General features: G+C 31.4%; 1 protein-coding gene across 1 annotated transcript; it reads left to right on the top strand.

The window, feature by feature from the left end:
• The first annotated feature begins 1,472 nt into the window (after positions 1-1,472).
• Positions 1,473-21,047, top strand: LOC126880399 (uncharacterized). The gene is made up of 6 exons (XM_050644237.1): positions 1,473-1,667; positions 1,724-2,079; positions 7,288-7,430; positions 8,761-8,871; positions 14,024-14,191; positions 20,847-21,047. Exons 1-6 carry the CDS (start codon positions 1,531-1,533, stop codon positions 21,009-21,011), a joined length of 1,080 nt encoding a protein of 359 aa, XP_050500194.1. The 5' UTR covers positions 1,473-1,530; the 3' UTR covers positions 21,012-21,047.
• Positions 21,048-22,985: the final 1,938 nt, after the last annotated feature.

Raw genomic sequence — 22,985 nt, 5'->3', positions numbered from 1 at the left:
ATTTTTAAAGTAGTTTTTTTTGATAAAACAAAAATGACCTCATCTAATAAAAAAATCTTTGTTCATTCACTAACCAGAGGTATAAACTACAAGAAATTTCAGATGAGACTGGACTTGTTATGCTGCTCACCGCAAAAAAGGGCTGTTGTCGAAAAATTGCAGTCAACTCTACAAAAATGAATATATTTGGCTGAAATTTTTTTGAGTGTACTATACTTTTACTTGTTCCAATTATAAATAAAAATAATTTTTAGTTTCCAAGATATAATTTTTTTAAAAAGTCACTTTTTTACCTGCAAGACCTATGTAACCCCTTAATAACTGCCTTTCCATGCTGTAGCAAACTTAACAAATTGTTGATTTCAAATTGTAACAGTTAAGTTTTGCAAAGTATGCTGCCCTCTTGTATCTTCTGTGTTATTTTCATCATACAATTACTTCATCTAAAAACTTTCTGCGATATATTCATTTTGTTGCTAAAATTATTTCCTGATCCATGGGTTGAATAAGCGATGTATTTTTTGGCAAAAACATACAACTAAAGTTGCCATGTTTTGATCATAGAATATTTTCAGAGGGATGAGCAGGAGCGTTGTCTAAAATCAAAAAACATTTCACCTCTTCCGGCAGATTCTCAGTTTCTTCTCTTGAAATTTTTTCACTGCAGGTACAGTCGGAGAAATGAAAGAGTACCCATGAACGATCACATATTATTAACATAATCTCTATCGTTTGTTATTTATAGAAAAAGAACAGCAAATACAAAATATGTGATTGTACCTGTTTGACGTGACCGTTCATGGGTATTCTTTCATTTTTCCGACTGTACAAATTCTTTAAAAGGTCAATTTTTTAAGATATCTGGGGTGAACCACTATGATGAAATTATTTATTTTTATAGCTCCACAATTATATACAAATCCTACCTCAAAATATTTGTAAGAATTTAAACTCTTGAATGCCTTCATTTGTTGACCTGTGTAAAAACTATTACTAAGCTCCAAATACAAAAAAAACTATGTCCATGTAAGTAACTATATTTGTCCATGTTGTCACCCTTGAAAAAGTTTTTCTACTGTAGGTTAACTCATACCCCTTGAGGGAAAATGGATCTATATACCAAAAGCTTTTGAAAATATTTACTTATGTTTATTTATTCACTGCTTACAACTAAATACAGTCGTTAAAGTACTTCTACAGCTGGAAGCTACAGAAGTCAACAGCAAAATGTTCGGAAAATACAACTATAAAAAACTATTATACAACGATTAAACTATTATATAAAAACAATTATATAGACCACTATTTTATAACAACAATAACTATTTTATAAAAAAACTATTAAACGTAAAAAACTTAAGAAACTCATTGCGGTACAAATATAAATAATTTCAATGTTTGCCTTCCAGCTTTCAATTAGTGTCATAAACGTCAAAGTCTTGAAATCTCTATGCTTGAAATGGCCTATTGACAAGTGTTTCGTTGTTTATGTAAGGTTATGTTAGGTTATCTGTTATGAAAATTTAAAAAATGAGCAGAAATTTTCTTGTTTTAAAGTCTGTATGTTTACATTTTAATTCCAATTTTCATACATCATGCTGTTATCAAGTTGCTCCTCGACAAGCCGGAAACTTTATGAAAAAAGTTATGGGAGCTATAAAAAAAAAGTACTGACTGACACCATACATTGAATTGGTTGAATAATTAATGTATATTTTTTTAGAAAAGCATATTTTAAGGAAGAGGCCCCTAATATTACAGATGCATTTTCCAAGCCTTCGACAGGACATATTTCTACAAATCCAAGAAGAGTAACAGTTTTAAACAAATTGTTTATGAGAAACATTACTGACTTAATGTCTACTGAATTATATTCTTCCCAATTACTTGGTTTGGGCGTAGAAATCAATAAAGTAAAAATTAGTACAGATTATAAAATTTTGAAAGTTTACTGGACTTCAGCAAATATTCATCAGGAAACGGCAGAGGAGATATTATTGAAAAACGCAGGGTTATTAAGACATGCATTATCTCAGTTGCGTTTAATGGGAAATGTCCCAATAATTCAGTTTGTAAAAGGTAACTGTATTTATTTTATTTTCTACATTAAAGACAATGGTGGCGTCTAGTGTAAAGTATTGAAGCTGCACACATTTAACACCTTGGCTGCTTTACAGGACAAATAGACCTCCTACTACACTAACGGTTGGCTGCAGTGACAAACGTGGCAAATGTGATATATGGAACATAATATCTGGACCTCGGAGGTAAACTACACTATGTCGACATGTAGAGTAAATTTTAAATTTATTTGCATAAATTTTTAACATAATTGAGCAAGTAACGTCACAATAAATCACATATTAAAAAAATGTTACTAATAATCACATATTAAAAAGATATATTAACAATACACTAAAATATACAAACAATACAAATTACATATATGCTGATCAAGGCTGATAGGCCAGGTACTCCACCACAGTATACGGCTCAATGTTAACCAGGTGTTGAAAAACCGTTTTTTTAAAAGCTTTATAGCTTGTTTCCCGTTGAATGTCAGATGGTAGACTATTGTAAAATTTAACGCACGCATACAACGGACTTCTCTCTGTTAGGGATAATCTGTGAAGTGGAATATTCAAATTAAGGCTTCTTGTGTTATATTCATGATTTGGTTGTAGGTGATAAAATAAAGTAAAATTTTTAAAGAGAAACATAATACATTCATATATATAGATAGCTGAGAAAGTGAGTATATTGAGTGATTTGAATCGGCCTCTACAGGATTCTCTCGCCTTTAGTCCTAGGATCACCCTGACTGCCTTTTTTTGGACTATGAAGACAGTTGAGCTATCCACCGAAGCACCCCAGAAGACTATTCCATATCGCATAAGAGAATAAAAGTTTGCATAATATACCGATAGTAAGATTCCCTGGTCTAGATAGTTTTTCAAAACTCTTAATGAGTAGCAGGCTCTATTTAGTTTTTTTGTCGCATTTTTTATTTGTTCTCCCCAATTCAAGTTCTGGTCAATATGAAGACCAAGAAACTTAACTGATCTAGAAGGTTCTGTGTTTTGGGATAAAAGATTGACTGTATCTGGGAACTCTTCTCGTGATTGGCTGGTTCTAAAGTAAACAAATACTGTCTTATCAGTATTAAGCACCAGCCTATTTCCACAGAACCACTGTTCAGCCTTGTCCAGAGTTTGTTCTGCCACTGTGAGGAGTGTTTCTAATGTTTCTTCCCAAAATAGCATGTTTGAGTCATCAGCAAAGTTTACCAGGTTTGAGGAACCACTAATCACTGCATTTGGCAGGTCATTTATATAGACCAAAAAGAGAAAAGGCCCTAAAACGCTCCCCTGTGGTATACCTAATTTTAAGTTTATTGGTTCAGAGTAAACCTTACATCCCTGTTTCTCCAAGCATACTTTTTGTGATCTATCTGTAAGAAATGATTTTATCCATTTCAATGCTGGTCCCTGTATTCCATAACAATATAATTTTTGCAATAGGAGAGCATGATCTAGGCTATCAAAAGCCTTAGATAGGTCTAAAAAAGCACCTAGTGTTTTCATTTTTGACTCTAGTTTTTCTAAAATTTTTGATATAAAATCATAGGTAGCTGTCTCAACTGACCTCCCTGCAAGAAAACCGTGCTGCGAATTACTAAATAAGTTGTTTGTAGTAAAAAAGTTTTGTAGTCTGTAATATATTGCTTTTTCGAATATTTTTGAGAATGATGGAAGAAGGCTTATTGGTCTATAGTTCTCCATCTTAGTAGCATCACCTTTTTTATGTAGTGGCTTGACAATTGCTAGTTTTAGACTTTGAGGAAATTTAACTTGCCTGAAAGAAGTGTTGACTATAAAAGATAGAGGATGTTATTTTGTTATTTTGAACAAGTTGCTTTAATCCACTTATTATTAGTTGGATTATACAAATGGGTTATACATTATCATTTAAATATGGTCATATTGTCTTTCAATCAATTATGGAATATATCAGATTTTTATTAACATCCTAAGTGCTCTAAACTTTGTTGCAAACACAGTTTAAACACATGTACTCGAAATTACATAATAGTTTACCTCCGAGGTCCAGATATATGCCTCATAACGCACCTAAAGTTTATAAATATCTCTAAACGCAGCCGAGGTGTTAAGATATAAAAATAGATAACACTGTGGGCTTCCGCTTCAAATTGTTTTAAAATCAAAGGATCTTATTAAGAAATTACAATAAATAATGTATTTTATTAAGCTTCATCTGACGAACCTTAAAAATTTACGAAAAGAATGGACTGTAGAACAGGACTAATAAGCAATATACTACACTAATTTTCTGATTTATCATTCAAAAATAAGTTTTACGGTTTTATGATGATATATTAAAATCCAAATCACAAATGGCAATTAACTATATGTAGATATAACTATAGTAAATGGCAAGATAACTTTTTCTTTATCGTATTTTACTGTTATTGGGGTTATCCCGTTAATAAATAAATTCTTCATAAAAAGCTCTGCATGATCTAAAACCGAAGATGCAACCATCAGATATCAAATTTTATTAATCTTATAGAGGGTATTAGTATTAAAAAATATGGATTTCTCTCAATAGTGAAGTATGTATGTACCTTTATTTTGCACAATATTGAAAATTGTTAATGTAAAAAACGATAGCAAATTTTCACAAAATAAAATAAATTAAAAATGTAAAACAAGTAAAATGTAAAATAAGTAAACATTGTGGAGTTAATAACCTTTTTTCTGTCAGAATTGAAGAGTCATCAAAATTGTAATAAATAAAAATTATGTTCAGTATCAGTAATTTGAGAAAAAATTACAATTTTTTTTCAATTATGGTCTGTTTTTAAACAAGGAGGAGTAATTCAAATTTACCGCACTGTAATGCTTGTTTGTAATCAGTCCAACTTCGGGCAAGTTTACTCCACTGTTATAAACTTTTGACACTAATGACATTTATGGCATTTCATAGGTTAATTAAGTTATATCAGCATTTTTGAGTTTTCTGCATTATTTCTTTCATGTTTAGATTTTTAGTCTGCTTTTATATAAAAAAAAAACAGTTGTTTTTAGAACTAGTAACTTTCTTGAGTGAGAATCTGTCTTTTTAGTTTACTCCTCTTGGTTTAAAAACAAACCATAGAAGAAAGTAATTGCATATTAAGTCATAAATTCTAATTCTAAACAACTTTTCAGAATAACAACTTTTGAAATTGTGAAATATAAAGGTAGGTTACTCTTAAGAGAAATTTATACTTTTGACAGATCTCATATTATAAGATTGATAAGATTAATTTGATATCTGATGGTTGCTTCTTAGGTTTCTATGAGCTTTTATAAAGAATAATTTTTTTTTTGTAAAATTACTAATAAAAAAGCTTACCATATGGTTCCAAGTTACGAGGGTCGTTTTTTTTTCAACCTCCGTTTGTCCATAAAAAATTCCCGTGAAGCGTTTCGCCATTGCGGTGCGCAGTTGGCGACAGCGCATCTCCCCCGCTACACTCTACATTAATCCCGACTTCCAGGCATCAGTCAGTACTGTGCTACACACGAAACAACATGGCCGCGACAATTAGTTCTCCCGCCAAGTGTGAATTACGCGCTGTCATTCGCTTTCATTTGACACACACACTTGACACATCAAGGATGTGTCAAGTGTGTGTGTCAAATGAAACTTATGGAAATTCCATTGCCAACGATGTTAAAGTGAAGCGACGGTTGCTTCTCACCGCTTCATCAACACGTTGAACAAGCTCATCTGTAACAACAGAATTGCGACCTTGACCCCCTTCGTCATGCACATCATTTCGTCCTTCTTTGAATTTTCGGCACCATTCACGCACAACTCCATCACTCATAAACCCTTCTCCGTACACTTGACACATCCTTCGATGAATTGCAGCTGCACTATTGCCTTCTGCCTGCAAAAAGCGAATGACAGCGCGTAATTCACACTTGGCGGGAGAACTAATTGTCGCGGCTATGTTGTTTTGTGTGTAGCACAGTGCACAACATAGATAAGGTATATATAAGTAGAATATATGGTGCACAGTACAGACTGATGCCTGGAAGTCGGGATTAATGTAGAGTGTAGCGGGGGAGATGCGTTGTCGCCTAATGCGCACCGCAATGGCGAAACGCTTCACGGGAATTTTTTATGGACAAACGGAGGTTGAAAAAATAACGACCCTCGTACATAGACTGTAGACACACTGTATACAAGATGTTTCAATAATTATTGGAAATATTTTAAGATATTAAGATTTAACCTAAATTACTTAAATCAAATGTGGCTCCTTTCTCAGTTGCAGGGTATTTTATTTATGAATTTAAAAACTATTTGTACCCAGTACTTTAAAATCACTTAACATATCCTTGTTATTCTTGGCAGGAAGTGAGGTACCATACACCCTACTAAATTATGTTAAATAAAAAATAAACCTTTCTGGCTACTACCAGAGGTGTATGACAGGGGAAAGTGAATGGTTGACCCTTCCCAAATTCTACGCCACTCCCGAAAGTGCTATTTTAGCACAATTTTTCGATTCTCCAATATATTCTATGTAAATAATAGACTCTTCATTCGTAACAATAAAGTCATTATTTTTCGAGATATTAAAAGCACTTTTTTATCTTTAGTTGGGGAATTTTTATGTACATAAATTAATAATTTATAGTGGTTCCCAAACGCTTTTTTCAGTGCGTCATTAATTTTGACATCATATAGGATTTTAAGAATGTCTCAAATCATTATATGACTTTTAGTTAAATCTCACAGTTGTGTCAGAATATTTATATTTAGGTATATAAACATCAATATTTATACAAATATTTGTCAGAATATTGTTAGTTAAATTATTTTAATGTAAAAATAAATATTTCGCTATACAATGTCTGAATATACCAATGCCATAAAATATTCATATTTATGTCTTTACTCGCCTCATTGATTGGTTATATATTTAGAGTATTGTAATCGTCAACCAATTATACATCTATAAGTATAAATCCGTTTTAATATGCAAATACCTGTCAAGGAATACATAATTTTTTAAGTCCAGTGTATAATAATCACAGAGGTACGTTTATTTCTGTTACTTCCAACTGCAATGCGTTTGCGATAATCTGTGACGAACTAAAAAAAGGGTTTGGAACGATCTATAATATGAAACTGTAATACTATTTTCACGAAAACCACAATATGATATATTATGTTCCCCCACATTCACTATGTATATTCATGTTGCAGACAAGCATTATGATAAAATTCATGAATTAAACAAAAGACTGGCCATTGCTGATTATGGAGAAGATGGTCCAAGCAATACAGACCCAGTAGCTCATCTCATTTCTGAGTTTCAACTCTCAATGCCAATTGATGATAAATTGAAGGTAAGTATTTAATAATATTTCACTTTGAAATTGTATCTAAAATTGTAAGTGCTAAACGACATTGAAAATAGATACATACATGTATAAATCCCGATAGCCAAAATCCCGACAAATCAAAAATCTCGATAGATTTTCAAAAGTATACAACTATAATTACTAGTATCTATTTCTAACATAGGCACATACATTAAATTATTTTTCTTTTTTTGCCAATATATAAAATATAATCAACTCCTCAATTCAAGTTTATTTTCATATACGTAATAATAATAGATATTATTATGAAGTCACTTACAACAGTCCATTTCAGTAAGTGTAGCTTTTACATTATAGAATGAAGTGTTTAATAATTTCCTCTTTTAAAATACATAATAATTACCCATACTTATTAATAAGTAAGTAATTAATTTTTAAGATATCCGTACTTATTAGTAAGTCAGTAATTAATTTTTAATTTCAATACTCTATATGTAATATGATTTTGGTACTGCATTTGAAAAGGATAAATATTCAAAATGTAATGTTCGGGATTTTCACTTATGTGAGGATTGTGGCCTGTCGGGATTTTGGTATGTCGAGATTTTAGTATGCCGGGATTTTGGCGTGTCGATCGGGATTTTGGTGTGTCGGGATTCTAGCGTGTCGTGATTTTGGCGTGTTAATCGGGATTTTGTCGTGTCGGGATTCTAGCGTGTCGGGATTTTGGCTGTTGGCATTTTGGGTGCCACCGATTTCACCAACTATCACAAAGCATTGGATTTCAAAGTGATAGTTTTTTTAACTCTTAACCCGCGAGCAGTCGCGCCCTAGAAAAAATTTAATATTTTATCCTTTTTCGTGATAACTTGATGAAAAATTTTGCAACATAACTTTCCTCTCGTAAGTGCCTCGAGGAAGGGTGTAGTTTTCCATGTGGTTCCAACTTCAGGGACATGCTGCATATTTTAAATATGCGTATACATTATACACAAAAATATGGCAACACTGTGACATTGTTATTAAACAAATTTTTAATCCATTTTTTTCTTTGATCCAACCTCTTTTTTGATGTAGGAAAACGAAAGAATTTCAGTCCACTATTTCTCCACGTAAGTAAACAATCAATAACGACGCAAGAACCGTCATAAGGCATTTTTTAAAAATTTTATAATGTACGTACAACCAAAACAACCGTCTCCACTGTTTACAATTTAGGCCACCATGAGAAGCACTGTCAGAATGTCATCCCCTCCATGTCAACCCACCCAGCGGATTTATATTTCTTATAACTTTTATTTTACCATTTTTAAAAATATATAGGGTGTTTTAATTCTCAATAAATATATTTTAGGAACAACTTGTAAAATTAGAGGAACAAAATCCATATGAAGTGAAAGACCTGCAATTACCTGCTATGACCCACTGTGTTTTTAATTTAGATCATGAGGATATTATGAATAGGGTAAGGACAACATAGTTTAGTTTGTGTGTGTGTGTGTTTGAGCATTATTGGCTTCGGAGTCAATGTCCATTCGCCATCTTACCTTTTTGGGATTATTTGTATTATTTATGCGGAAGCTCCAAAGGAGTGCTTCCTGCTTTCTACTGATTTGTTCAGGTATGTATCCAATCACAATCCTGCTCCAATTTTACAAAGAACTATTTTATATACCTATATCTAATTTTCAACGATTTTTGTTTTTATTTGGAATTATTTCTTTTCATTTTGATTTTTTTTTTTTTATCATTTTTTTATGTATTTTTTTTTTTTTTATTTATTTATTTTTTTTTATTTTTTTTTATATATATATATATTTTTTTGATATATTTTTTTATTTTTCATTGTCTTTTTCAATATAATTTGGGATATTAGACTAGGACACAATTTGACGCTCAGGGGTCGATCAGAGCATTTAGACGAGACAGGTGGACCTCGGATAGGCGTAGGGCTTAACACGAAAGGAAAAAAAAACATAGGTTATAAACTTAATCTAATACATAAAATATGTTTGTACAAAATTTGATAAACATTGAAATCTTCTGCTCTTAATAGTTGAGTTAGGTTATATGGTCTGGTGATTTTGGGTATTTTGGCCATTTCTTCATTTAATAATTTAACCTCGTTTATTATTCTAGAACAGCCTAGGATCATGTGCTCCGCTGTACCTTCTTCTCCACATGAACAATTAGGAGAATCACTCAATTTTATTTTATATTTGTACTGGGGAGTTAAAACATGGTTGAACCTTAACCTGCACAAAACAGAGAAAAACCGCTTGCTTCCCGACAGTCTTGAGAACCAAGACTGGCCAGGAGGCTTGGTAACTATGTTTTTATAAAATTTTCCCTTTGGACTGTTACTATACATTTCTCTCCATTCGGCTAGTATTATGGGTTTTACGTGGCAGGCAATTTCACTGTGGGGACATTTATAACTTAAAAGCTCTCCAGTTCTACTTCCTTTCTTAGCATCTTCGTCCACTTCTTCATTCTCTTTTATTCCACAATGTCCTTTAATCCAAACTAATGATACATTGATTTTTTTTGTTTGTAATTCTTGAAGTTTAATAATTATAGTAGTCAAAATATAATTACTACTGACTTGGTGGATATTTTTTATTTTCATAATAGCACTTTTACTATCAGAACAAATTGCAAATGATTCTGCTGTAATTTTCATATTACTTATATACAGGAGAGCTTCTAATATGGCTATTAATTCTGCAGTATATATTGTAAGCTTTTCATTTAATTTAAAGGATTTTTTATGATTTTTATGTGGATCAAATATAGCGCAACCTACTTTCTTGTTGTTCTTTGATGCATCCGTGAATATATATTGACATCTGGGAAGATACTTTTCTAAATAGTTTAGTTTAGAGAATGCCTTAAAATTATTTTAAGTTTATTAGACTGGATGTAGTATGTATTTTTCGTCCGCTATAACTTGTCCCATGCGTCACGATTCATTTTCAAACAAATTAAGGGCATGGGTACATAATTCGCAAATATTTTACGGCTATCCCTATCTTTTCTGTCTTTACATGGCAAATTACGTGTAGTAAAATTCACACTGGTATGGATATGTAAATATTACTAGAATGTCATTCTACTTGACAATGTCATAACTAACTTAAAGAGATGACTTTTGAATGTTCTTGGATAACTGTTATTTTTTGTATAATTGCAAATTATTAATTCAGTTAATAAATTTGATAATGTTTTCACTAACTATGTATTCAGTGATTGTAATAATTTATATGTACCTACAACAAAAACTAATACTCAATCGAGAAAAGAGAAAAAGTGTTAAAGTGATTTTTTAATAATATATTGTTACTATGGAACGCTTACAATTTTGAACATCTCTAACAACAAAATACTTGGATCACAGAATATATCTTGATGTATTCTCTGCTTCTATGTTCCATAAATAATACACAATAAATAACTTTTTATAAAGTTCACGTCTTAAATCAATTATTTATCAAATACACTATACATATATCAAATACACTATACACTATCAATATTATTTAATCAACAACTCAAAATATTCCCGATTAATGTTAAATATTTAAAATTGTCACTGATTGTCAGTGTCTGACTGACATTATCCTGACAATAATCTATTCGACTGAGTGCGTATGACAAAGATAGATTTGGAAAATATTACCACGGACATTGTGTTCATTTTTTTCGAATCCTGAAAAAACCAATAAATATTTTTGAAAAATCTAAACGCAGAATGAAAGACTAAATTATTACCGAGGGCCGAAAGTCCCTTAGAATAAATAAAAAGTTTATTTTGAATGAGATATTTGAAATTAAAAAAACACTAAATTTTCTCTTAGTTTTTCTTCCCTGTAACTTATTAAAATAAACATTATAGAAGTTCTCAGGGACTTTCGGCCCTCGCTAATAACGTAATCTTTCAATCTGCGCTTAAATTTTTCAAAAATACTTATTAGTTTTCTCAGGATTCGAAAAAAAATGAATCCCCATTTGAATAGCATTGCAGCCGAAAATACGTACCGATCCTCTTAAGTCAAAACATAAAGTGAAACGAACGTCGATGTGTATATACATTTTGTATAGTGTATACTATACTATATACTACACACATCGGCGTACGTTTCACTTTATGTTTTGACTTAATATGTTTGAAAATGAATCGTGACGCATGGGAAAAGTTATAGCGGACGGACAATAGTAGGCTATTGTTTATGTACTTTAGAAAGGAACTACAACGTTAAAGGGGTTTTATTATTTCTAAATATGAAAAACCCGAGGAGTGCTACCATTTAAAGGGATGCGTTTTGGAGAAAGGTGTGAATAATTAGTCCCTATGCACATGGTGCATTAGGGTGAGCTCTATGCACTTTTCGTACATACACATCTCCGAAAAATTGTTACAAATTAAATTTACTATCGAAATGTTACCTTCTAAAGTAAAAAATATTTTTTTTACAAAAATATAATCAAAAAACGAAGCAAAAAAACACAAAAGAAAGCGATTTTGCGTTTTGTCCCATAATTTTTTTTCACGGGCATATAGGTATAGGCATTGCTTCACAGAAAAAACTTTATCCTTTTTCTTTAAAATGACGTTTGGTGGAAGTTTTTACGATTTATGGTTTCCGAAATATGATGTTTCAAAGTTCGCCACTCACAGCATTTTTGAGCCATTTGCCCTATTATTTCGCAAACATTGTTATGTAACTTTTTTCTACGCATTTTTAGGTACAGTCACAATCACTGAATAGTTTACACCTTTATTTTTATATTGTAATATCGTAAAATCGCAGTGTCGTACGGATTTACTAAATGACAAATTGCTTGTCAAAAATGATGTTTAAATCACGCGCAAAACCAAAAGTAATTGCCAAACTCAATAATTTTAACTCAATTTTATTTAAAAAAAATGCATTTCTATACTTTCCGTTTTGTTAAATTTTGTAAAATATATTTATTTTATTTTGATTTTTTAGTTTTAATCAACCTATTCTGGGTCCGCCACTGGTAACGTCACTTTGACGTAAAAGGTGCGTATAAACGAGGTAAAAATTCAAAAAATTGGCCACTGGATATTAAAGGGTGTAAAATATTCAGTGATTGTGACTGTACATGCAATGGTAGATGGAATGGTAGATGCAATACATTTAGTAGGAAGAGAAATCAATTATCTTTAAAATGGTCTATTGTAGAAGGTTGTACGACTATTTTTAAGCAAGATATGGTTTTTCAAATTTTATACTTTTAACGATTTTTGATATTTTTTACGATTAATTTTTATGTTATGTTACCGGGTAAAGTTAGTTAAACAGGTAATTCTGGCCATTGGTATGGTATGTACGGTGAATTTTTGCAGTTAGGTACCTAATGTCATGTGTAGTGTGTGTGTTGAGTGTCTTGTTACATTGCAAAGTCGACGTCATTGTCTTTGCAAAGAGACGCTAACTGTATCCGAACGTCTGCGGCCCCTCCGGTGAGTATCGATCCCACAAGGACATAAACTATTTTCATTTATTAATTTATAATAAACGAAAAATCTCTGGCCCTGGTGAGATTCGAACTCATGACCATTCGGACCTATCGATCCAAAGGTAGGCGCTCTTACCACTGAGCCACAGAGGGGGTGAAAATTTTTTAAATGACAACGTTTATATAATTTGAACAAATGCGATGTTTTCTAAGACAGATGTTTGTGTAATTTTTGTAAAAAAAATAATTTTAAATAATACAGGTAAAAATTATCAAATAATCACTCTGTTTACATTAATTAGATATATGAGACACCATTTGAAAGTACAGAAAGTAAGCTTTCTTTTTTATTGAGCAATACATATACTTAAATGTACAAGAAAAAAAGTTATAATGAGAAATTTAAAAAATAATCGTAAAATTTATCAAAAATCGTTAAAAGTATAAACATTTGAAAAATCATATCTTGCTTAAAAATAGTCGTACAACCTTCTACAATAGAACATTTTAAAGGCAATCGACTTTTCTTCCTATTAGATGCATTCTTTTTCATTGCATATATCTAAAACTGCGTAGAGAAAAGTTACAGAACAATGTTTGCAAAATAATAGGGAAAATAGTCCAAAAATGCTGTGAGTGGCGAACTTGAAAAATCCTATTTCGGAAACTATAAACTCTAAAGACTTCAACCAAACGTCAATTTAAAGAGAAAGGATAGAAGCTTTTTCTGTGAAGCACTGCCTATACCTATATCCCCGTGGAAAAAGTTATGGGCAAAAAACAAATTCGCTTTCTTTCATGTTTTTTTGCTTCGTTTTTCAAATATATTTTTGTAAAAAAATATTTTTTACTTTAGAAGGTGACATTTCGATAGTAAACTTAGTCTGGAACAATTTTTCTGTAGATGTGTATATAGTGCATAGAACTCACCCTAATGCACCCTAGTGCATAGGGACTAATTACCCTTTCTCAAAAACGCACCCCTTTAAATGGTAGGACTCCACGGTTTTTTGATATTTATAGGTCCATTGACCTTATGAAATAATCAAACCCCTTTAACGTTGTAGTTCCTTTTAGCCCTCTTATTTTGGACATAATCAATATCAATATAAATAAATTTTCTTTTCTAGGTAAAGAAAAATAATAGAAAGACAAGAAATGCTGATTCCTCCAGTAGATCAGTGGATGAAAGTTGGGCTAGTTTCAAATTAAATCAATATTCAAATACAGATCCAGTTGTATTAGGAAATGCAAAGTTGCAGAGGGAAGCTTTTAATAAATTTCTACATCAGCGAAATGTATGTTTAATGTATAATTACTCATTTTTTACTAATTTTGTTACACTTCATCAAAGGGCCTAGTCGGGTAAGGTGATGAAAAGTGCCCCCAACTCGATTCGAATTCCATTAGGTCACCGTTTAGCATATATAGTGAAACTAACTTTCTGAAATTTTTAGCCCCCTAGGTGGTCATGTGACCCACATAGAGCCTAATTAGGCTTTTTATGTTTTTATTTTTTATCTCGGCCGCATCGAGAACTAGCGAAAACTTAAATAAAAAAATTGTAAGCTTTAAAAAGTTCCGTCCAAAAATTTTTTTTTAATTTTGGCGGGAAATTTAGATTTTAGAACGATTTTAAAATTTTAAATGAGTATAAAAAAATAAATAAGACATTCGTTTTCACGAAAAAAATACGTAACGTGTATTTTTACATAATATTTCACTCTGAATTTTTTCAAATTTTTAAAATTGGTGAAACGCACCTTTAAAAATAAAAACCGCATTTTTTCGGTTTTTTTTTCGTTTTTTGATACAATTTTATACATGTTTTTCAAAAAAGGTAACACCGTCACTAGAATAGGTAAAAAACTGAAAAATAATTGGAGTTTGCTTAATAAAAATTTTTTGTAATGCCATCCATTTTCAAGATACAGTGCGTTGAAGAAAACAAAATTTTACACATTTTTTACGATTTTGCCGAAACCACTGGCAACATTGTAATAAAACTTAGCGGGTTTTAAGAGGTAGTTATTGTGCATTTTTTGACATACAATTAAGAATTTTATATTTATCATTGGCGCGCATAGGGGTAATGGTCTGAACTTTTTAAAGAAAAAAGATAGTACGCCACCGACATGTTTCAAATTAACAATCGTTTTTGAATTACTCGTTAAATTTGTGACAAAAAATCTATCTTCCTATCTTTTCATATATGACGCTCCATTTTTATTCAAAAAATAAAACATCTTAACCCTTACAAAGTATTCGAACTTCTAGTAGTTTCTACATCTACATAAACTCGTACATCCATTATAAAAACTAATTCGAATACTTTGGAAGCGTTAAGATTTTTTTTTGCAGCAAAACGGCGCGTCGTATGAGAAAATGAAAACATAGTTTTTTATCGCAAATTGAACGAGGAATTCAAAAACGATTGTTAATTTGAAATATGTCAGTGGCGTACTATCTTTTTTCTTTAAAAAGTTCAGACCATTACCCCTATGCGCGCCAATGATAAATATAAAATTCTTAATTGTATGTCAAAAAATGCACAACAACTACCTCTTAAAACTCGCCAAATTTTATTACAATGTTGCCAGTAGTTTCGGTAAAATCGTAAAAAATGTGTAAAATTTTGTTTTCTTTATCTTGAAAATGGATGGCATTACAAAAAATTTTTATTAAGCAAACCCCAATTATTTTTCAGTTTTTTGCCTATTCTAGTGACGGTGTTACCTTTTTTGAAAAATATGTATAAAATTGTATCAAAAAGACGAAAGAAAAACCGAAAAAAATGCGCTTTTTTATTTTTAAATGTGCGTTTCACAAATTTTAAAAATTTGAAAAAATTCAGGGTGAAATATTATGCAAAAATACACGTTATATATTTTTTTCGTGAAAACGAATGTCTTAGTTATTTTTTTATACTCATTTAAAATTTTAAAATCGTTCTAAAATTTAAATTTCCCGCCAAAAATTAAAAAAAGAATTTTTCGGACAGAACTTTATAAAGCTTACAACTTTTTTATTTAAAGTTTTTCGCTAGTTCTCGATGCGGCTGAGATAAAAAATAAAAACATAAAAACCCTAATTAGGCTGTAGGTGGGTCACATGACCACCTAGGGGGCTAAAAATTTCAGAAAGTTAGTTTCACTATATATGCTAAACGATGAACTATATGGAATTCGAATCGAGTTGGGGGCACTTTTCATCATCTTACCCGGCTAGGCCCTTTTGTAATATGAATTAAAGAAAAGGATTGGTAGTTTTTAAAAATAATAAATTATATAAAATATGGTCCCAATCAAACAATTAGGCGGGCACGTCATAGATTTAATGACATCATAACCCAATAGGTCTGGATTCCGCGTAAAAAAAGTTGATTAATAGCAAGCTGAAAATTTGTTAATATCTTAACAGTGTCTAGTCGGACAAACTTTGATGTATGGGAACACTGGAACAGGGGAAGTTTTAATTGTGGAACAGGTTAAAAATTTGGAACGTCAGACTACGAAAACGTCCCATGTATTTTGTCAGATAGAACTTCCAATTGATTTTCCTTTCATTAGACTCTCATGCAAAAATCAGACTGGTATTTTATCACCAACTGGGCATTTTAATAAGTCAGACACGTAGAGCATGTCAAATGACAGGAATTAAGTTGGTGATAAATAACAGTCTGATTTTTGCATGAGAGTTTAATGAAAGGGTAACAAATCAATTCGAAGTTCTGTCCGACAAAATACATGGGACGTTTTCGTTGTCTAACGTTCCAAATTTTTAAACTGTTCCACAATTAAAACTTCCCCCGTTCCAGTGTTCCCGTGCATCAAAGTTTGACCGACTAGACACCGTTAAGCTCCAGTTAAGATCCAGGCCTAATTGTACAAACTTGACAGGAAACAAATTGAACACATTTTTCCTCATTTATTAATTTTTCTGCTACTGTCAAGTTTAGCAGGAAAGCCTGTTGCCAAATAAAAAACATATATTTATTTACCACAGCAGCTACCGGCTATACTATTTCTCTTTGTCTTTAAGAGTCTGATATCTGTACTGTAAATGTCAAACTCATGTTGTCCTATGTACGATTTTTGTTAAGCATGTGCCCCAAATATGCTATTTTTCTCTTTTTAATCGTGTTCAAAAGTTCTCTGTCTCTTACAATTATGTATGTGCAACACCATTTCGTTCGTAATATTATCTATCCACGGTATTTTCCAAATTCTCCTGAAAAGCCACATCTCAAAAGCTTTTAGTTTTCTCATTACCAAGCTTCGACACCATAAAGAAGAATAGAGTGGATGTAACATTTTACCATCCGATATCGAATTTGCAGTCTTTGGTTACTCAGAAATTTCCTCATCTTAAAAAAGGCTGCTCTTGATTGCTCTATTCTTGATTGAATTTCTGATTTTGGATTTAGATCTTCCGTAATCCATTTTGTCCACTTGTTCAATATCTTCATTTTTTATCTGGATCCTTGTTATGACTTTACCCCTCTTGCTGATCACCATGGTTTTTGTTTATTGTTAAACCAAACTGTACCCCAGTATCACAAATTGTGTTTAGAAGCGCTAGCAGGTCTTTCTCACTTTCAGCGATAATAAATGACTGTATCGTCGGCATAACGAATATTATTTATATTTTCACCATTTATCAGGATCACTTCTGTGCTGTTTTCAAGTGCTTGTGTAAATAACTCTTCGGAGTACATATACAGGGTGGTTCATCTTATTCGCCTCGGTCTCTCTACGGAAAACCACTTGATATTTAAAAAAAATTTCTTCACAGAAATATACGGGACCATTAATACTACAATCTAAAAATAATGTGAATTATACAGGGTGCTCCAAAAAAGAATGGTATGTCAAAGTTATATTTTTTCTTATGGAATGCCCTATATCTGATGACATTACTGAATTGACCTTAAAAAATAAGCTGTACTTTCATAAGGATTCCCTATACCTAAATACAGGGTGTTTTGATTTATTTCGATTTTTATGAAAATGTAAGGTTTTAGAAAAAAATAAATATCTACGAATCTAAGAATCAGTAACAGATGCTTACTGCAACACAATTTCTTACAGGGTGGTCAAAATATGAGATTTTTCTATTAACAAATTCAAGCTGTAATAACTTACTTATTTTAAATGGAACACCCTGTATCTTACTAGCCTATCGCGTAGAAAATTTACTTGCTTTCAATTCTTATTTTATAGGGTTTCCTACACCTATCTCCCTTCATTTTTCAAATATTTAAAGATTTCCTAATTTGTAAACTTTAAAAATTAGAATTAAGCACCTATATCGTGGTTATGTACAACACATCACCAACACTGGCAATATACTTAAATATTTTAGTCAAGATACTTTCGTTAATAAAATTCACTTTTTTATCATTTAATCACACAGAGTGTTCTTATTTTAAATGACATACTCGATATTCTATTTTTTTATAATGGAAGATATTTAAAATCTCTTCAATTCCATGTAAACATTCTCAATACACATGTTATTCTGTAAATATGTATAAATTCCCATGTTATTCTGTAAATACCCGTTTTTACATATTTTTGTACAATAGGCTCGTTTTCGTCATAGTAGCCATTGCATTTAATTGTTTGTAATTGCGATTAAAAGATTCAAACAAAAAGTGGTGTTCTTAAATTTACTTAATATCCGTCAGTTTAAGATATGGAAAATACTTATACGGAATGAAATATAATTTAAATATCTTCCAGAATACGGCATCTAATATGGTATGCAGTTTAATACTATAAACATATTATTCAATGTCACATGCAGGCCAAAATCAACTAAACTCAACACTCAAACAAATCAACACTCATGTGTGATTACATGATAACAACGAAAATTTTATTAATGACAGTATCTTGTCTAAGTATATTGCCGGTGTTGGTGAAGTGTTGTACATAACCACGACATAGGTACTTAATTCTAATTTTTAAAGCTTACAAATTAGGAAATCTTTAAATATTTAAAAAATGATGGGAGATAGGTATAGGAAACCCCAATAAGAATTAAAAGCTAAATAAATTTTCTACGCGATAAACTAGTAAGATATAGGGTGTTCCATTTAAAATAAGTAAGTTATTACAGCTTGAATTTGTTAATAGAACAATCTAATATTTTGACCACCCTGTAAAAAGATAGGTATAGGAAACCCTAATACAAATTGAAAGCTAAGTAAATTTTCTACGCGATAGACTAGTAAGATACAGGGTGTTCCATTTAAAATAAGTAAGTTATTACAGCTTGAATTTGTTAATAGAACAATTTCATATTTTGACCACCCTGTAAGAAACTTTGTTGCAATAAGCATCTGTTTAATTATGCTAAATAGTCTATTATTAAGATCCAAGAAAGAATTTGTTACTGATTCTTAAATTCGTAGATATTTATTTTTTTCTAAAACCTTACATTTTTATAAAAATCGAAATAAATCAAAACACCCTGTATTTAGGTATAGGGAACCCTTATGAAAGTATAGCTTATTTTTTTAAGGTCAATTCAAGAATGTCATCAGATATAGGGCATTCCATAAGAAAAAATATAACTTTGATATACTTTTTTGGAGCACTCTGCATAGTTCACATTATTTTTAGATTGTAGTATTAATGTCCCTGTACATTTCTGTGAAATTTTTTTTTTAATATTAAGTTGTTTTCCGTACAGACACCGAGGCGAATAAGATGAACCACCCTGTATATTAAATAGTAATGGTGAAAGTACACAGCCCTGTCTCACTCCTCTACTTATCTGTTGCGCATCCGTGATATTTCCCATCTAAAATTACAATAGCCTGTTGGCTCCAATAAAGATTTCTCACATTGTTAATATCATTTGTGTCGAGTCCTTTTCGCTTTAGACATTCCATGAGAATGTTATGTTTAACTTTGTCGAAAGCTTTCTCATAGTCTATAAATGCGATGAAAAGATCTTTTTGTTGATCTCCACATTTTTTGGTAAGAGTTGTGAAACTATACAGAGCTTCTACTGTTCCGAAGCCATTACGAAAGCCAAACTGTCGATTACTCATATCCGCTTTACACTTTCTGAATATTCTTGCATGGATAACCTTTAAAATCCTTTTCAATAATTGTGACATTAAGCTGATCAATCTATAGTCACTACAGTGTTTGGGCTTCTTAGTCTTTTCTATCAACAAAGATTGATAGTAGCCAATCTCTAGGTATCTCACCAGATTTGTATAATTTATTAAAGAGGATAGTTATTGCGCTTAAATTTTCTTCATCTATAAGTTTAATCATGATACTATAAATAACATGTTATTTATAGTATCATGAGTTTAATCAGCTCGATGTGAACTTCATCTGGCCCACAGGATGATATTTGACCCTTCGCTTCGTTATCGAACGTATTCGCTTCGTATCTGTTTAGTATACAGATAACGAATGATCGATAATGAAGCGAAGGGTCAAAAATCGAGGCCCAGGGGCTTTGCCATTTTTGGAGTTATTTATAGCATGTTGGACTTCAGATTTAACATTATTGGAGCTTCCTCGCTATCAATTTGTGTTGGTTCCGTTTTTGTGTCCATCAAAAGATCCTCAATATAATTTAGTCCAAACTTGTTTTATTTCAATTGGGTCATTAATAGGTTTCTTGTTTTTGCCAATTAATCGGTGATGTGTGTTTGTTCGTGATTTTTCAGATAATTCTTTAACTTCTTTGTGTAATTTATAATGATCATGTTTCTTCTGAAATTCCTCCACTTCAATGCATGTGTCCATCATCCACTTTTCCTTAGCCTCTTTTATTTTGTTCCTTATTAATTTATGTTAGGGTAGGTCGACTTAGGTTAGGTTTATGAAACTCGTTGAAAGATGAGTTTCACTTGAACAAGCATATAGTTAACACTTAACTTAAAACGTATCTCAATGCAATAACCATTTTTTTTATTTTTAGATAATGCAGAAAAAGTTAAAAGAATCAAGGTATGCTGATGCAGATACAGATTTTATTCGAGAAGATATCAAATTTAATAATAGGTATTTGGAACCAAATGATGTTGATGATGATTATATAATAGAAGATACGGAAGACAGGAAACTAAATGATTTATATAATTAAAAACTGATCGAATAATAAAACACTTATTGAATTTTACGATTGCTATATAACCAATACAGATTCCCTTTATTATACTAATAGTGATTTTGCCATAAAGAGATTGGGCAACATTTTCTCTGCGATAAAGTTGAAAATTCAAGTTTGTGCATTAATGCAATACATTTTAATAATTACAAATAATGAAACAAATAAAGTGCCAAAAGTATGGGCATGAATTTCACGGGAAACTTAAAAAAGTAAATATCATAGATAAAAGTGTTGTGTGATTGGGTAGAACGCGATCTTATTCTTCAAAAAATATGTCACGTATTTCAGCGCCATTTCAGCACCACTGGTTAATTGGAAGGATACTACAAATCTGGCCTCCACATAAGTGGTCTGTAGGTTCGACATGATTGGTGTGAAATTTTAAATGTTCTTGTTGTTGATTGGATAGGAAGGGTAGAGTAGTCTAGCCTCCATACGGTACTTCCAATATTTAATATTTTATTCAAGTGGACAATAAAGGTAAAACACAAACAACTTTTGTTTCTTAATTATTTATTTATACAATAATGTGACATTTTACATAGAAATATGAGTATTTAATTTGGATTAAATATATGTTTACTTGTTGAATTTTTCCACCGTCTGCACACAACAGCTGATCGGAGCCATTATTAGACCTAACAACAAAACGGGAAATAAAATGTGTATTTTAAAACTGTTGGATAAACAGTACCTACAATCAGAAAATCTCTACCTTACAATCAAAAAAACTTACCTTTAAAAAGGTACTCGATTACTAAATAACAAAAATATCAAAAAACACGACTGAATATCAGCTTTTTATGGTAACACAAACACATCACATAACGTTGTTCGGTGACATAACCGACCATATAATGACTGAAATTCATTCACTGAATGAAACTGAAAACTGAACACAGATTCACACACACAGATAGCGCAGGATTTGTCAAAAGTCATGTTCCACCAATCACGATGCCGACATCAGCGCCTCTGACAAATTGGAAGGAAAATAAATACGATTACATTTTTTTATTTAGAGTGCGCGGGGCGTAAATATACCCGAAGTTAGCCCCAGTGTTAGTGAAGTCACAGAATAAATAGCCCAGTGTTAGTGAGGTCACAGAATGTGGTTATTTATTCTGTGGTGAGGTAAATCTTAAGAAGTAGGTACATAGAGTAATAAAAACAAGAGAGTGCTTGGTTGCATACATTTGATTGTCACACTAGACACTAGCGACTCGATGAACTACTTACTGAACTACACGGCTAAAAGCGGGCGTGGCGGGATATTTAAAATTGTTCTAGATTTCACTTAGCTATGAAGATTTATTTACAAAAACAAAATAACTGTATTTTTAAGTTTTCTTTAATGTTTTAGTGTAAAAACCTAATTTCTATGAAATAATTTGGAAATTGTAATATTATTTACACATTATTGTATTTATAATGTCATAAATACGATAGAGAACTTATGGCGATTTTGGAAGACGCCATAGAACGTTATGAACCGATTATAACCAATATGATATATATAAAATTGTGTTTCCACCTACCTATTTCAATTTCAGCAATTCCAGCACCATCCAATAATGAAAATAGTCCAGAAAGCCACTGCGCATCCGCTAGGAAAAATATTCTAATTCGGATTTTATGCACAATCTTACTCAAAAAGGACTCCTTTTAACAAATTTGCATGTTGCCAGGACCAAAAGGTGGTCAAAAAATTTTTAAACGTTTTTTTTTTGTTTTTTTCCTAAAATTATTATTTTTGCATGGAAAAAAGTTTTTTTAGGTTTTTTGGATTATTCCAAACAGAAAAGGTCTTTAGTGACTTTTCTCTAAAAATGATAGTTTTTGACATATAAGCGATTAAAAATTGAAAAATTGCGAAATCGGCCATTTTTAACCGTCAAAAACTATGTGAAAAACTGAAAATTTGAATGTTGCCAAGGTAGGTAGATA

This window comes from Diabrotica virgifera, chromosome 2 (assembly GCF_917563875.1).
Source record: "Diabrotica virgifera virgifera chromosome 2, PGI_DIABVI_V3a".
In the NCBI taxonomy this organism is placed as follows: Eukaryota; Metazoa; Arthropoda; class Insecta; order Coleoptera; family Chrysomelidae; genus Diabrotica; species Diabrotica virgifera.
Note: the sequence above shows the minus strand (reverse complement) of the source record. Positions and strands in the feature narration are given on the sequence as shown.

Bases quoted from the DNA above. Each gene is read 5' to 3' on its own strand.
- LOC126880399 (XM_050644237.1), top strand. From the start codon at position 1,531: ATGAGCAGAAATTTTCTTGTTTTAAAGTCTGTATGTTTACATTTTAAT. The intron at 8,872-14,023 runs GTAAGGACAACA...TTTCTTTTCTAG, and splicing joins ATGAGGATATTATGAATAGG to GTAAAGAAAAATAATAGAAA. The intron at 14,192-20,846 runs GTATGTTTAATG...TTTTATTTTTAG, and splicing joins AATTTCTACATCAGCGAAAT to ATAATGCAGAAAAAGTTAAA.